Genomic DNA, 17,753 nt, shown 5'->3' with positions numbered 1-17,753 from the left:
TCCTCCAGCTATAAGTCAAATAGCCAGAAATTTGATAGGAACCAAATAATAATGTGCTTAAAATTGTGTTCATGGTGTAACAATTCGCATTTGCAGGAAAACAATTTTTTTAAATACAATTAACTATGTTTTTACTCTTTGATGTAACGTAAGTGAGATATGATTAATAATGTTTTCTTTCTCCTGTAGCATAAAAAGGTATGGGTGTACTCAGCAGTAATGAAAAACTGATTTATAGTTTGTAATATTTATTTTTAATTTAGATTCATATTTGTATGCCATTCCATTGTTATTAATTGCTTTCTTGAATGTTTGGCTTATAGGAATTCTTCCAAATGTATTTTTCTCTGCAAGTTGAGCACTACAGAGAAATTTCTGCTTTTTTTTTATAATAAAAGCATATAAGCAAAACATAGTCCAAAGTACCTTGGTTTTGTTAATTGTATTACATGCTAAGCAACAAAATATCATTGCAAAGTTTCAAAATATTTTTATCTAATATTTGTCATTTTCTGATGCTCATATTAACTTGTAAAAAGGATATTTCCAACCAGATCAACATGTCACATTCAAAACATTGAGAGATTACTTTAGGTATTATAAAATCTAGCTTTTATGTTTGTTAATCAGTTATTTTGTAATATTTTCCTGCACAGTTCACTGACTTTCATTAAGCAAGATTCATTAATTGTGAATGTTCTTATCAAAAAATGTGTCAATGTAGAATGCCATATATCTTTCATTTAAATGTAAAATTATGTATATACCAAAACAGACATAACTGAGTACATTTGCCCTCTGTATAAATAGTGGTTTTGTATGCCACTTACTGAACAAATGTGGTATTCAGTTGAAGATAACATACAACTTTTCTCACTTTATTTTAAGACTATTTTTTATACTGTTGGATTCAGAAATGTCAATTAATTATCCAAGCATTTTCATAAAATGGCAAGTGGAAAAAGTATAAAGGATAAAGAAACTTGCAATGTATATTCATAATGCTTTAGTGAAATTAACTGAAATTATGATACTCTGTTTAATATGCTCAGAAAACATTATAATATAAAAAGGCTTTATACAATATCACAAGTTTTCCAAGTGTTGAACAAGTTTGCTTTTCGAATTATTAAGTTACAAAAAAATTAAATCTTGGTTAGGGTTTTATTACATACATATTTAAATTTTGTTATTTCTTAACTTTTGCCTTATCATGTTCATATATAAATGGCTCTCTGTCTTAACTCTTTCATTAACATATTAATAGATAAACAGCTCTCCCAGGGCATTTCATAGATGTGTGATAAAATACCTAAGACACATGTTTTAGTATTTCATTAGTTAGTTACCTCAAACATGAAACTGATTAACTTTGGGAAGATTGAAGGGAAAAGTACTCATTCTTCAAGGTAATATAATATTCCAAACATCCATGGTAGTGAAAGAGCCATTAATGACTTTTGTAATCAAGCACAATCTATAATTTCTCAAGTATATTGTTATCATAATCAGAAAATGTACTGGATTTATTTAAATTACCTCCTTCAGTTACACCACATATTATAGTTTAATGTTTATACATACATTACAGTTTCTTTTCATAATATTTTGCCTCATATAATGATGTCTTCACTTTCTGATTGGTATGAAAGATGAAACTTGCTTATTTGAAAGTTGGGGTGTAACTCTTTTTAGAAGATATAATCATTGTAGTATTAGAAGTTGTTACAGTTCTACTTTAAATTAGAAAGATATTTAAACTTGTAACTAAATAAGGTGCATTTTAAAGAGGAGTTATGTTTATTAAATTAGCCATGTTCTTGGTATGTATGTTTTTTAAGGGTTTATAGTTTCTTGAACAAATAGAAATGTTAAAAGCTAATAGGAATGATATGCTGTTCCTTCTATTAGTAAATAATGCTTTCACTTGTAAACAAATAATTATATTGGAGTATAGTTTGTGGTGCTTCTAACATACTCTGGAATATGTATGGATCTTTTAATGATGAACATATATCATACTTTTAAAGTAGGTTTTCCCTCACCTAATAATTTTAAAATTATTAACATTAAATTCTGATAAGACACTTACCTCTTACCTCAAGATCAGCAATTCACCTTTAGTGCTGTCATCTATATGCAAACATTTTATTTATGCATATCACAAATCTTCCGCTACTCCCCTATTGACATTACAAATTCCAACATGTCATACAAATCAACATGCATCACATTCTCATCAATAGGAGCATGACATGGCTACTTAAAACGTGACTCCTTGTACACTTCTCTACCAAACTATCACTTGTTTGTCAGTGTTTGAGTTAGGATATGCTGTTTTATGTGCTTAATACTTCATGTTCAACTTTGTTTTACTCACAAAGTGGTTATTTTTAAACTTAACTGTGTTTTCACTCAACCCAATTCCTATATTAATATTTATCAGTTAATTCTAGTCACTTTATTTCTGCACTCACCTTTAGTGAACCTTTTCTGTGCATTGGATTACCACAGTTAATGCTTACCACTTCAGGGATCACCCAACTGTTCAGTTTTTTGTCAGACCTCAGGTGCAGATGATCTGACAGTGGACTTATCTGCCTTTATGCCTTAAGAAATCAAACATTACATGGTACAACCTTTGTCCCCAGACATTGCCTGGGCTCCTCTTGAACCAGCTGAGCTTGTGTAGGCTGAAGAGAACTTTAATTGTCTTTTTCTGCCTCCAGAATTTGCTGTTTTTCCCCATTCCTGTCCTGAGGAATCTTCTACACCTAATTTGATATTTATAGATTTGTCTCATGTTTGTGATGTTTTATCCTTTTCATTTATTTTCTTTCACCTTTTCTTTCCTCATCGCATGAAATATTTTCCCAACATTTTTGGTTTACCCCTTCCCTTGATATTTGGATTCATGCAGGTCAATTTTGCTCATAATTGAGGGGTATATCATGCCATACCCTCTGAGGACTTCTAATCAGTTCACCCTTTCTTACCACTGTACAGACTATCCAATTTTAAATCAGCATATTTGCTCTGGTTCATTTACCCTCAACATATCTTGGGGATTAACATGTGGCCCCTTTTCTCGGACATTATGTCTTTGATACTGTCCTTAAAACTATCGATCCTTATTGGACAATTCTCCACCAACATTCCACTTCTATGACTATTTTAGCCCATATGTCTTAGTTTCATATACCTCCAATTCTCATTTCCCATCCTTTATCTTCCTAGCCCTTGTATTCCTTCTAATCAGGGTATTTCTTCTTATTGCCTTTCTCAATGTTCCCCCTGGCCAACAGTACCAGTGACTACCCACTGGATTTTGGTCTGATAGGAATATTACTATTGGAGTTTCTTCCTTATTGGCATTCCTTTGCCAGTGATCAATGGGTGACATGGGCTCTATCAGAAGGATTTGTTATTGAGCTTTTTCCCCACCTCCATTTTTGCCTTTCCTGATTTTCCTCCCAAATCCTCAGGATCCTGTGACCAGCCAGCATATGTCAGAAGCTGTTTGGGAGTTGCTTTTGCAGTTGGCAATGGAACCTGTTCCCCATCCTTCCAGGGTTTTTCATTCCTATACCTTTTATAATTATCTTAGAGAAATCAGGGGTAGATGGCTGCTTCATATTGCTACCCATGTTCACCATGGAGTATTTTCTCACCCTCAGATGAATGCTTTCTTCAGGGTTGTGGATGACAAAAATGGATGTCTAGAATGCTTACTTTACATATACTGATATCACCTCTGTCTTGTCCTTATCTTTGTTTTGTCCTTCTTAATGTGTTTTATCAATTTTGGGCTCCTCTCCTTTGGTCTTGCTTTGACATCTTACAACTTTTGTTGAATGGGTTTTTGCACATCATCTCCATGCTCTGGAGCTGCAATTTCATCATCACATGAATGTGTGGCTTCTTCTAGTTATTACTGTATAATGTAAATGATTAAACATTATAATTTAGTTGAAGACAAATTTGGATAATTATTTCAATGCAGAAGAGTTGAATAAACTTATTATTATGTTTTTGCAAATTGAATGTGCTAAAAATCATGGTTATGCAAAGTTATTTTTTGTTTTTGGATATAAGAATTGGTGCTGTTGTATTTTAGGTGTAAAATGAATAAAACATCACTATCCAGTAATACATTTATGCAGAATTTAATAGTTCATGGTTATTAATTCTAATAACATTTTGCTATTAAGTGTGGTTCTCTGGAGATGTCTGTGTCTTATATTGTTGGTTTATATTTTGTAATGTACATATAATTTTAACTTTTAAGTTTTTGAATATCGGTTAATTTTGTCTAAATTAACTTGTGCACTGTTATTTTGCAATTATCTACATATATTAGATATGAATTTTAAGATATGATATTAACAAAATATGATTTTATATTAATATAGTTGATATTATTTGATCACACATTTTTTCTGAGCACATTTCCTCTCATTTAAATTGTTTTCTTGTGTTGTTTTTTTTGTAATCTGTGGTGATAACACTGGACTAATTGTGTTGCAGATCAGGGATTGCTCATACTCGGCAATATGAGGAAACCAGAGTTTGGCAGAAGAAGGATGGAAAATGGCAAAATGTTCATTTCCACCGTTCAAGCTCATCTTCTTCTCCCTTTGCCTCTTCCTAAGAAACAGATCAGGGTATTTTTAGTCAGTCTGTCAGCTTTGTGGGCTTTGGCTGTGGTCAATTCAACATGGCTATCTGTTTTGTACCCACAGTTTCAGCCTGTGTGTTTTGAAGATATGTGTGATCTAAAAATAATTTCCCCTCCTGCTTCTGCTCAGACGTTTTTTCAGCATTGAGCCATATGTATAGCATCTTAAAAGAATGAAATAAGGTTTGATATAAAAAGAGAAGTGTGAAAAGTGGATGCCAGAGACCAAGCAGCTGCTGTGAAATGACTCTCAACTGAATTTTGCTTTAGATATTTCATACAATCTTCTTATAATCCTTGTGCTAAAGTCAAATGTAAAGCCAAATATTTGATGAATGTTTTTGCATTTCATATTTTAGACTGTTTCTATTAGCTGTTTCCAAGAGTTATACTATTGTCTGATTAAAGTTGTAAGTTTAGGGTTTAACACTAATTGAAGACATGTAACATGTAAGATATATTAAATTCTGTTAAGCTCTGCTGATTGGATGGGTATCAGATGTAAAGGGTTGTCATATAAAATCTTGAGTGTAAGTATGAAGCAGTTCAAAAATGAATAAATGTTAACTGTTATGTAATAATAATGTTAAATTCAATTTAAGTCTTCATATTGCTTTGTTTCATATGTGTTCTTCTAAAATATGAAAAATGTACTTCTAATCAAACACTTCATAGCTACAAAATTTTCAATAACTTTTCAAACATGAATAAAAAAAATATTTTATAAAAACTATTATAGAAAATTTGAGATTTTGCTGTTGACTATATTTTTACTTTGTTTTTTTTAAGAATCTGTTATTGTTTGTTTTTTTTGCAAGTTTTATTTTGTGTTTTCCTTAGTTTATGGGTTGTTTCTTTTATTTACAAAAGTTATTTATAAATGTTAAACTTTTAAATCAAACTTTTTATGCCTTAAGTCCAAAGAAGATCAAATAAATGTATATTTAAACTGTTTTTTTCTCTCTTTATCAAACTGGGAATCTTATGGACATTCACTAAAATCTTGCTTTCCTTTATGCCACTTTTCTTATCTGCAGAATAAAAACTTGTATATGAATGACTCATTAAATTATCACAAGAAAAAATAGATAATTATAAAGAAACATATTCAAATGAATATTTGTAATACTTGCTAATCCAAATAATTCTGTACTACGGTAAAAGTATATTACATATTTCAGAAAGTAGTCATTACTTTCACAAAATAGTTAGAAGTATAAATTGAGTTTAATAATTATTTGAAGATTTGATTTTTTGTAACATTTCTGTCTGTTAATAAGATTATTTTTACTAAACACTGTTGTAGAACAACATGTTTGTTCAGTTTCATGAAAATCAAGTGCTTCTAGTTATGTGTGTCTCACTTTTACAAAGATTTCTGTTGTTTAATCATGGGTGAGCTAAGAATGTATGCTTTTAAATGCCTTTTGCACATAAGGAGGGGCTATATATTTAAAACTTTGTGTGTAACATAAACAGTAAATTTAGTTAATATTCCATTTATCTTGAATGCTTTTGGAGTAATGAATCTGTTAGTTTGAAAAATGTTGAATTGTTTTGAGTTCATGGAGTTATTGGTAAATTTATTGTACTCATTTCAGAGCACTGTGAAATGCTAATAATGATCATGTTTGTGAGGTTTAACCATTCTACTGACTTTCTTACACTACATACTTTTGTATTGTTTGATGTATTCTAACATTAGAGAAAATGTATCTTTTTTTCTATACAAAGGAACCTTTACATTAGGAAATGTTAAAAGTTTGTGTTAAGTACTCTTTTATGTATGTTGATACTGTAGGTATTAATTGTGCATAGAGACACTTACCATAAAGAATCTCTTTTGATTCATTTTGTCAAATATATGTCTTAACTTTACTTAAATTGATATTTGATACAGCTAATGTAATTATTTATGTAGAATTAAGGAAGGTGGCTTAATTGTTGTTCTGGAAACACAATGGAAATTATTGTTATTACAGTTTGATACCTAAAAAAAAAAGAAAATCATATTTTAAATAACTTGGCTCATTATCATGAAAAAAGAACATATCTATAAATATGTTAACTTTAGTAATGAAACACAGGTCAAAGCAGATAAATTTATTATATTGTAAACAGAAGAGAGGTCCAGAGGGCAAGGACTATTTTTTATTAAAACTGTGCCTAGGTTAAGCATAGGACAATTGTGGTATATTGTGGTAAAGTTAAAATCACATTTTAACTTTAACCAGGTATGTTCATCATAGTGAAAACATATAGTAGGCTTATTAAAATTAGTCCAAAAATATATTTTGTAGGTATGTTCAATATAAGCATGAGCCTGTGAAATGAGGTTCATTTCAATGAAAACGCGTCTTTGCAGGTGTGTTCATAGTGTGTAGGAAACAAAGCATATGTTTATGGAGGGATACTCATTTTATTGAAAACAGAACTTGGTTATAAAATAGTTTGTTTATTGTATTGAAATTTTGGGTTAAAGTTCATTGTACTGAAAAGAACGTACCAGTATAAAGAAGTGTACTTTTGTATTGAAACAGAAAATTAGTCTGTTACATAATAATAAATTTAAACTGTTCTGAAAACCAAACACAGGTATAGTGGGGTGTTTATTGGAGTTAATGCTTAAAAGCTGAACAAAATGACAAGTTTGGTCTATCTTTGTATTGAAAACTGAACATACGTTATGGAGATAAGTTTAGTGTTTTGAAAATAAATCAGATATAGGAAACTAATCATTATACTCAAAACCTAAATGTAGCAATGGAGATTCTTTATATTAAAATATAACGAAATATAAGAAGAATTATTAATTGTATTGAAACAAAATACTTGAATTGAAAATTGTTCATTGAACTGTAGAAAAACAAACATGATTATGTATGAAGTTCACTCTAGTAAAATTAGTATGCATGTCAAGGAAGGGAAGCTTATTATGCTGGAGCTAAAATTATATTTAATGAGAGGAGTTCCTTGTACTGATAATCAGAACAAAGGTCTATGATAGTAGTTATCTCTTGCTGTAAACATATCAGATAATTTAGGAAGTTTGTTACGCAGATAATAAAATACGAGCCCAACAAGGTTGGCTTGTAATGAAAACAAACGTGCAGTAAAGAGTTTTCCCTGATTTAAAACATAATGTTTCATTAATTTTATGTCAACACATTATTAAATTAGCCACTGGAAAATTAAACGGCTATATTGAACACCAATAAAGCATAATTCTTTAGTTTAAGCTGAACGATTTTTTTATACTGAAAATTGAATTAATATCTAACAAATTTAGTCTGTTAAATGGAAAATTTTGTATTCTTTAGCTGAACATATATTGATAACAGAGGCCTAATAAAGGGTATTTCCCTGCGTAGTTGGGCAAAAGTTTGTTTATCGAAATTAAAAATGGCCTTATGCAGAACTTCTTTTTGTAAATATTTGTAATTTGTAAATATCTTAGATTTTTAATGATTTATAGAAAAATATTCGTTTTTAAAAGAACAAATCCATTTATGACATTTTTTTGCTTTCAATTAAGTAATCATTTTTGACACAACTTCTGACGTCTGCATGCCCAAAAATTATGTTTTTGCTTTGTGTTATTTTACTTGAATGCACGAGTCGTGGGAGAAATGCATTGCCTTGGACTAATAAACATTTTGTTTTCATGAGGTAACTCGTAGTGTGTCCCCAAAGTTATACGTTTTATTTGATATTAAAATTAATTAGAACAATACAATTTAAATGCAGTTTCAATTAATTCAGAAGATTGATGAACTGGATTCTTTGAAACTGTCAATACTTTCAATTTCATGATATTAGAGACCAAAATAAATAATTGGAAAATACAAGTTTGTATTTCGTATTAACGACAAGAAATTGATTACAGAATGTTTCTTAAAAGTTAAGAAAAGTTTTAACAAAGCTTGATTTGTAACCACGAGTTACGCCAGTTACTCTCATCGACATGCGGTTAATGTTTAAGGGTGGATTTTAATTATTATTTTAAAAATATCCTTTAACTGTGATTAGTGTTTTTCGGATAACTAACGTGTTCGAGATTACATATTAAAAGTCAGTTATCCAAATCGAGTAAAAATTAATTAGCGCATAGCTCAAATATTTGATAATATAATTTCATTTAAACTAACGTTGAATCGTGTAGTTTGTACGAACACTTTTAAAAGCAAGTGCAGAATGCTTGTGAAACTTTAGTAAATAATTAAAATCGTCGTTCTATGTTTAGACAGTTTTAAAATGGTTGTTTGAGGCAGTCAACAACTTTCACTTGAAAAGCACACGCTACACCCATGCTGTTTCAACATCTTCGTGTTATAATTCCTGTTGCCATATAAAAACGTAATAAACTTGCATTTTATACACTGTTCACAAAGCTTTACAAATACCTTCAAAAGCAAAAGTAACAAACTGTATGTAGCTGTTGAAAGAGGATTTCAACCAAATATAGTAGATATAGCATCTAATAAGTTTAGTAAAGATCAGTGTTACTTAAAAATTGTATATCAAGGTCTATTTGTAAAAACTAAATAAGAAACTAAGTTCATTAGAATTAACAAGTCAATTAGTTAAAACTTTACTAAAGCGATAACACTTTTATTCCATCTGTTGTTAGGGAATATTAAAAATAAAAGAGAATTAAAAACGAACTTAGAAAATAGGATGTGGGAGTATTTATATTGGCCAAACTAAAAATGAATGTAAATTACAGATACATGAACATAAGGATTACGTAAGAAATTATCAAATACAAAAGTCAGCGAGAGGAGAACACGTAAAAACACAACAATTACAGCTCAATATTGCAATATTATTGCCTTAAATGATAGTTTATATTATTATTTTGAATTTCGCGCAAAGCTACACGAGGGTTGTCTGCGCTAGCCGTCTCTAATTTAGCAGTGTAAGAGTAGAAGGAAGGCAGCTAGTCATCACTGCCAACTGTTGGGCTACTCTTTTTCATCAACAAATAGTGAGATTGACCGTCACATTATAACGCCCCCGCGGCTGAAATGGCGAGCATGTTTGGTGCGACGGGGATTCGAACCCGCAACCCTCAGATTACGAATCGAACGCATTAACCCACCTGGGCATGCCGGCTCTGAAAGAAAGTAATACAATCACCCAGGTCGCTTGTTATCACCACAGTTAATAAGTGTGTATTTTCTTATAGCAAAGCCACATCGGGCTATCTACTGAGTCCACCGAGGAAAATCGACCCCCTGATATTAACGTTGTAAATCCGTAGACTTACCGCTGTACTAGCAGAGGACAAATGATAGGGAATCACTACAAATAATAACATTAACAAAAAATAGAACTATTAGACATAAATAAAGGCCTTCAAGTCAGTTTATTGATATTTGACCAAGGAATTGTATAAATATTAATGTAATGTAATATCACATAACATGAGAAATATAAATTATTGTCTTGCAAATAACTTCTGAAGCGAACGTTGAAACAATATTCATGCAGTGTGCGTTTTAAATGGAAGTTGTTGGCTGCTTCAATAAAGCTTCTAAAATTGTGTAAATATAAAATGTTGATTTTAATCGTATTTAATCTTACGTGTCACGTTTTAATTGGAGTGCCGTTCATTTAGGTTCATTTACAAGTTATAGCTGCATGCACATTATTATATGGTGTATAATTTGTTATTATAAACACTGTAAACTTTTTTTTTTGGGGTTTAAGTTGTTGTATAAGTAAGGCTTCTTTAATTTTGCGTTTGTTTATGTTTGTTTCTTTATTTAGTATTTGAGTGTTTTCTATGGTTATATTGTGTTTAACAACATAAAACCCAAAAACAACATGTGTTAAACCCAAAATAAACCAATATAAAGGAACGCCTTTATACTGTAAACTTTATTAGTGATGCACCGAAAACAACTACAATAACACCAAAAGCTTTCATTTATTTTTCTTTCTTATACACATGCACGCACACTTATGTATGTATAATATGTCATGTAGAATTTAAGTGCTCTTTTGGTTCGAAATTTGATTTTTGAAATCTTCGATGTGTTTTTTTTCTGTTAATGTTCAATGAAGTTATGACAAAAGTAATGTTAAAGAATAACGTAACTCGTTTGAGAATTCTTGAAAATATCTCAGCTAAAAGCCGACATGTAGTTTCCAATCATAACTTTACAACAGAAATTCATTGGGAGGTTCCTCGAGTTGTTGAGCACATTAATTAAACATTTTTATTGAGTAAATTGTGTAATTTTGGTAAAATATGAGTACTTTTTTACATAATGAAATATACGAACATAATATTAAATTAACATTAACAGATATTTATAAGCTTAGCTTTCTATTTTCCCTTTTAACTAAGACGAGATAAATCTATAAAATATTTGTTTAGCTGTGAAGACAACGCTTATTTCCATATAGTGTTATTATTCATCACTATCAAGACGTCTTGAACGTATATTTTTCTAACATCATGAACACTTACTCCTAATCAGTTTGTTTGGAAAAGTCAGGTTCTATTCAGATCTCTTCCTCTCATTTGTGTGATAATATCATCAGCTTTGGATTTTGAAAATAATTGACGTGTTTTTTAAAAGAGTTTTATCAAGAAGCATTATAAAACTTTTTGATATTTTATAGGTAGATATATTATTTTTTGTTTTCCTGCTCTACATTTGATTTTTTACAAATATAGTTAATGCATATTTAAATAAAATCATTCTAAATAACGTAATTTTGGCCAATGAGTTTTTAATTAAATGTGAGTTCTTGGATCCAGCTAATAGCAAAGATAAACATCCTTTCTGATGAAGTTATTTGTGTAACTATTTAAATTTTTGAAACCGGTAATATTTTGTTTAAATAACTATGAATTTATCAACTGAGACATTTTAAACAAATAAAATTTAACCGTATTGTTGTGCTATGACTTATTTTAATTATTGACTTATATCCTATGGAAATTATAAACTTATCACTGGAAACGACGGTTATTGAAGCTGCACACATTTACAAGTTCATAGCTTCTGTGATTTTCTTAGAGTAATTCCACACTTTTAGTAGATAAACGTGTGTGTGTTTGTTTTCTTATAGTAAAGCCACATTGGACTATCTGCTATATCCATCGAGGGGAATAAAACCCCTGATATTAGCGCTGTATATCCGAAGACTTCCCGCTGTCCCAGTAGATAGAGCTATAAAACTTCTAAAAATTGAGTATTAGCCTTACCTTATACTGTACATCGCCATAAAATAGTTTATAAATTTCAATGTTTTCACATTTCACTACTTCAATGGAAAAAATAAATATTATAACTAACGAACAAAAGTGTTAAGAAAGCTGAAAAAGAAGAAATTCTTTGTCCTACCTTAAACATATCTTTCCTAGAAACCTAATGTTAATTATATATCTATTCGAACTTAATTCCTTCAAACAGCGGTTGGCAAACGTTTTTCTAAGCTTCATCTCTTTATGTGAAACATGTTTTCCCCGTTGGTCCTACTAATGTTTTTATGCAATTGGAATTTTGGCGAATAGCAGTTAAGAGTTCCTATGTTTGGATTTCTTCATGGGCAGAGACTAATAAGTGGCAGTTTTTCATTATCTATGGTTTTTTGAGTCCACTTTACTTCATCGTATAGTAATAAATTAATTTAAGTAACTGAACAATATTACGACACGTCGAATTCATTATTCGATATAATACAGTTCGCAGCAGTACGGCCAACCAAAAAACTCTTTTGAGGCCTCTGAATCTCAAATTCTCTTTTCATTTTCATCTCTGGCGAAAATGAAATCTGAATATAAACAGCTTATTAGACTATTCTCAATGTTTAATATTCTTAATTATGTCATTAGTATTATCTTATTATTTTCCATTTTGTATTAAAAGGATTAATGTGCTCAAATTTTAGATTCTGCCTTATGGGTAGTTCTTTGGAACGGTTGGTAGCTTGTAATTATGAATACGTTTGTTGAATTTCACGGAAAACTACATAAGTGCTGTCTGCTCTAACCGTCCCTAATTTTGAAGTAATAAACTAAGAAGAAGGTACTCAATAAACATCATCCACCGCCAACTCTTGGACTACACTTTATCAACCAGAAGTGAGATAGACCGTAATATTATAATGCACTCACGGCTAAAAATTTGTAGAATAACTACAAAATTCATACAAATAAAATATCGTATAAAATATTTAAACGACCATAGTGAAAGTACAAACAAAACTTATTGATGCTAAGAACAAAGGTAAAAGTAAATAACCAAAACAATAAGGTAAGATTTAAATTAAACACAAGTAAGTTAGAACTGATAATTACGTAATCAAAGAGAGGACCTTAAAATGTTACCTATTGTAAATACGATTGAAAACACATAAGTAAATACAAAACTTAAAAATCTCGGTTGAAAATAGTAAAAATAAAAGCAAAAAAAAAAAATAAATTCACGTGATAATAGCCATAGTTAATTAAGTATAAATGAGCCAAATTCTAAATAAAGCCCGACATTACTTAAAGTTTAGGAACAAAATAAACGTTATATAATTTTGAAACCAAATGTACACAGTGAAATTAGATGCAAAACTAGAAGCGTGCCTAAGAAAGTACAAAATTGCATGGTTACTAGTAGATGAGTGTTATATCTGAGAACTTATCATGCCAAAAATCGGGTTTCGATACCTCCGTTGGTCAAAGCATAGACATCCCAGCGTTTGACAACATACAATATATAATCCGCACGAGTAGAGCGTCACTAATGTCCCCAGATGTTTTCTTTTTCACACTGATAAAGATGTATCGTTCACCTCAGTTTTTAAAATTGCGTTACCGTTACCTTTTGTTAAGCTGGGTATCGTAATTTTTTTTATGAGCATTCTTGCTCGAGATCAATTTATGCATGAAAAATATAGTTTGTATTCCGTAAATAATGAATTATTTCCAGGAAAACATTACACCTTAAACTCATAAAGCTAGCGAGGCATTTGAAACCAACAGATCTGGAAATTATTACAAAAATTCCCAGGTCTGTGATTTGTTCTTAGGTGTTCTAAATTTCGCTATACTAATATAATTCTTTAGTCATTCTTATATTCAGTATCTCTAGAAACTACAAATGATTACTCAAACCACTTCATTTATTATATATTGACTTTGCTAGGTTTATCTCTTTCACCCATTGGTTCTGGCAATTTTCATATTTGGTCTTATTAGTAGCTGTTCAGACCCAATGATGTGACAAGTAAAAAATATAGTAACAAAACCACCGACAGATAAGTTAAATCTGTTGGAATATTTTCGTAGTACATTATAAAACTAGAGTGAGTGGGTTGGCGTTTTATTGCGCCAAACAACTAGGCTATCTGCGCCAATATAGACTAGAGAGAGGTTACGTACACGTTAGATCGCGGGTAAAAACCTTTCTATCAGTGCCTTATCTTGGTTAGACAATAAAACGTATTTTGTACCGGGTAAAGTACAACGAAAAAAAAACCTTCACAACTACGGGCGGTTTTAATTTTTAGGTTTTCATTCATTACACATTAGATAATATTCAGAAATAGTATTATAATTTTTGAAGGAAGGTTTAACTAATAAGACAAAAGTGTTAGTCCCATATAAAAAATCATGTAACTAGATTAAGTTTGCTGACTGAGGAAGCTGTCAAACTAAGTCAAGTCTTCCTCTGGTACTCTCCTTCTAGTGCATAAACGAAAACTCTCGAGAATCTCGATTTAAGGACTACTTTGGTTTCACGAGTAACTTTTAATCTTGGAGATGTGAATTTAGATATTCACGTAAAACTTGGTATGATGGAACTGTTGAAAATTCGACAACGATTTCACCAGGTTTGTTAACGATAACAACACAAAACTTTATCAAAGAATTAACCTAGGGGAGAGCCTAAAGAATAATCATAATTAGAGCTATTTATCCATTTAGGCAATTTTGTACTGATACGTATGATAACAATCACACTTGTATTTAAATACATATTATTGACAAGATTTCTATTAGATTGTTGCGTTGTACGTAAAGACGATTCAGTGATTTATTTTAATGCTTTAGAAGAGTTGTGGATTTTATTTCGACGGTTGTATTCGCAATAATACTAATTTTAGGAAGGGGCGATCACGTAAAAAAAAAAGCCAACCTAACTGTTGTGGTTCGGCTACACCAGTATATCTTAATTAAGAGCTACATATCTTCTTCATAAAGTTTACTTGTTTAAGGTTAAGTAATGCTTGTTGTTTTGAGGCAATGAGGGAATTTCTGAGATAGTCCTGTTGTTACAACTTATCCCATGGTATTGGTCGGTTGTGATAATAACAGGTCTACTATACTTAATCACTATAAACCTCTGATTATTATTCTAAATGAAATTTCATTTAATTTTTCCATTATGTAATAATTTATGCATAAGTAACTAGTATTATAGGGAGAAGGTTTCATATTCATTGATATGTTAATGCACCTATCGGTTTTCTTCCTATTATCGTAATTACGCGATTCGAAGTTCTTTGTATAGCTGTCAAATCAGGTTGTACATATTGTATGTATTTTGTATTTCAAACTTATAATACTCTAAATTATCAAAGGACTAACTTATTCTTGTAGCTCAAGACGGCTGATATGGGTATTAAAACTTTTATTACAATAAAGGAAAGAACAACGTTTCGACTTGTTAGGTCATCTTCAGGATAACCTGAATGAAGGAAGCCTTTGTTAACCAGCCGTCTTAAGATACATTTTTCTTCAAGTGGGGTTCTCGTCATTACGAATACACTATTTTTGTTTTGAGAAGCTTGTCACACGTTCCAAACTCATTGTTTCTTGCGTTTTCCTTCTTGAGAGTTTAAAGTGTCTTATATTAAGATTGGGGAACATTTTATTCAAGAGATATTTCATACGTAAATCAAGTCTCTATTCCTATTTTGGTGTAAGTCCATGATATAGGTCAGCAACTGTAACTAAACAATTGACCAGCTTCCATTTCACTCAAGAAGGCACCCATGTTTGAATTTTAGTTCATTGTTGGAAGATGAACCCACTTATCCTGATTATTAAGGTAGTTTCTGACAGTAACAATAAAGAATAGTGTGGCATGCGTCAAAATCTTGGCCACTAACCCAATGGAGCCGCCTCTCTCGTGACAGCTGTTGCTGTCGCAATTCTGATTCATGTTAAAGAAGTACATGTACTGTGCAAACGTAGGTTAGTCTTCATTGGGTAAAACTGTTTCACATCACCCTTTGCACGATTTCCTCAGCCTTCCCTATCACTTTGATACAATTCTACTGAAACAAGAAATTTCCTCAATCTCATCACAGTCATTATATATACAGGGTGAGCCAAAAGTAGGTGGACAGCATTTGAAATAGGTTTATGTATCGGTTATATTAATGCAATTGTATATTATAACTATGTTGCAACTATATTATTCGTGTTATATAATTACAATTGTATAATTACATTTGTTTTAATTTAATCTGTTTTCTTTTTTTTAGATTGTTAATAGAACCCATAATGTCAAATACTTTAAATACAGATAAAAGAATATGGGTGTTAAAAGAGTATTGGAAATCTCAACAATTTGAGCATTTGCGTTAATAAATAACATTTTATTTTCATTAATATAATTGTCTTATTACATATAGTTGTACGTATACGTGATCTCTAAATAAAGGTTTTTTTACTGTCCACCTACTTTTGGCTCACCCTGTATATATACATACACAATATATTAGAATTATTTATACTGTAAGAGTTATATACAATGATAACTATATCGTACTTACTTTAAAAAGAACAGTGTAATATTCTTACTTTCACTGATTTTCTATTCGTTTAAGAGTAGTTAAATACAAATAATAACAGGTTTGACAATAAATATATCATACAAAAAATCTGAAATGTTAACTGAGTTGATTGTTTTTTTATGAATTTCGCGCAAAATTACAGAGGGCCATCTGTACTAACTATTCCTAATTTAGCAGTGAAAGAGTAGAGGGAAAGCAGCTATACACCATCACTGTCCCACTACTGCAAATGGAGGCATAGATCTATACTACACCCAGTCCTGCTTCCAATTCTAAAGTGACCAAGCCTCAGCCCACTTGGCAGCCATCTTCTGCCAGTGTCACTTTTAAATGGGCATCTGCTCTAACATGGGTTAATTCATGATGTCATTTGGTGATTTAGGCTGTTGTTGTGGACATTTTGTAGGAGGTGATATGCTTTGCTTTCTCTAGCTGGTTAGAGATTATTCCAGTAGTACATATCTTTGTCTCATTATTAATGGCCAAGTCCCTCTGTGGTGGTGGCATAGTCTTGAGCCAGCTTGTACATCTGGGCTTCCATATTAATAATCTTTACACCAGTGGTGTTGGACTCTGGCAGTAAGAACCCCTAACCTGAAAGGTATCGTCCTGACAACATCCTGCTCTGACTCTCCCTGAGCTTAGTCGACTCTTGCAAAAGTCCAAGCTCTAGAAACATTTGCTTTTGTTCAGGGAAGCAATGTCCCCACCATTTAGTGCTAACTTTGATTTGTAAACTCACTTTTTTCTTATGGGAGACTTCAGAGCTATAATTATAATTCTTTCATTTACAAGGAAGTTAACTGGAGGTTTAAACTCTATGCGGTCTACTATAACCAGTGGGAACTGTATGGTACCAGAATATCTCAGGGACAGCAAGACGACAAGTGCAGTGAACTCTCGCATGTCTAATGCATTGGCAAATGTTTAAAAATAATAATGGATTTAATACTAACAAACCTCCAAATTCTTTTAGAAATAAAATATTTGCAAGTAGAAAGAAATATAATTCGTCATCTCTGATTATTAAAGTTTTGTATAAGGAGGGCAAATGGATTTGATTTTTAGCATCACATTATCTACTGCAAAAGAATTTTCTAATTCTTCGTTTATATGCTTATGATTTGCTAAAGAAAAATGTGGTTAGTCGAAAATGTACCAGTACTATAAATATTAGTTCACCTTAAATAAAATATACACCATGACCAACCGAAAACTACGTCTTTTAGCTAAATCGTTCCTTTTCAGCACATTCAGAGGT

The 17,753-nt window shown here is 31.1% G+C and overlaps 1 protein-coding gene across 14 annotated transcripts in view; it reads left to right on the top strand.

Moving 5' to 3' along the window:
- Positions 1 to 7,784, top strand: part of LOC143252783 (calcium/calmodulin-dependent protein kinase type II alpha chain) — a 135,150-nt gene extending 127,366 nt beyond the window's left edge. For all 14 annotated transcript variants that reach the window (XM_076505479.1, XM_076505477.1, XM_076505476.1 and 11 more), the window contains one exon: positions 4,528 to 7,784. In XM_076505479.1, the coding sequence (XP_076361594.1) occupies positions 4,528 to 4,651 (124 nt within the window). In that variant the 3' untranslated portion in view covers positions 4,652 to 7,784. The remainder of the gene's footprint in view (positions 1 to 4,527) is intronic.
- Positions 7,785 to 17,753: the final 9,969 nt, after the last annotated feature.

Source organism: Tachypleus tridentatus, chromosome 6 (assembly GCF_004210375.1).
Source record: "Tachypleus tridentatus isolate NWPU-2018 chromosome 6, ASM421037v1, whole genome shotgun sequence".
Classification (NCBI taxonomy): Eukaryota; Metazoa; Arthropoda; class Merostomata; order Xiphosura; family Limulidae; genus Tachypleus; species Tachypleus tridentatus.
This window is presented reverse-complemented; position numbering and strand designations above follow the sequence as displayed.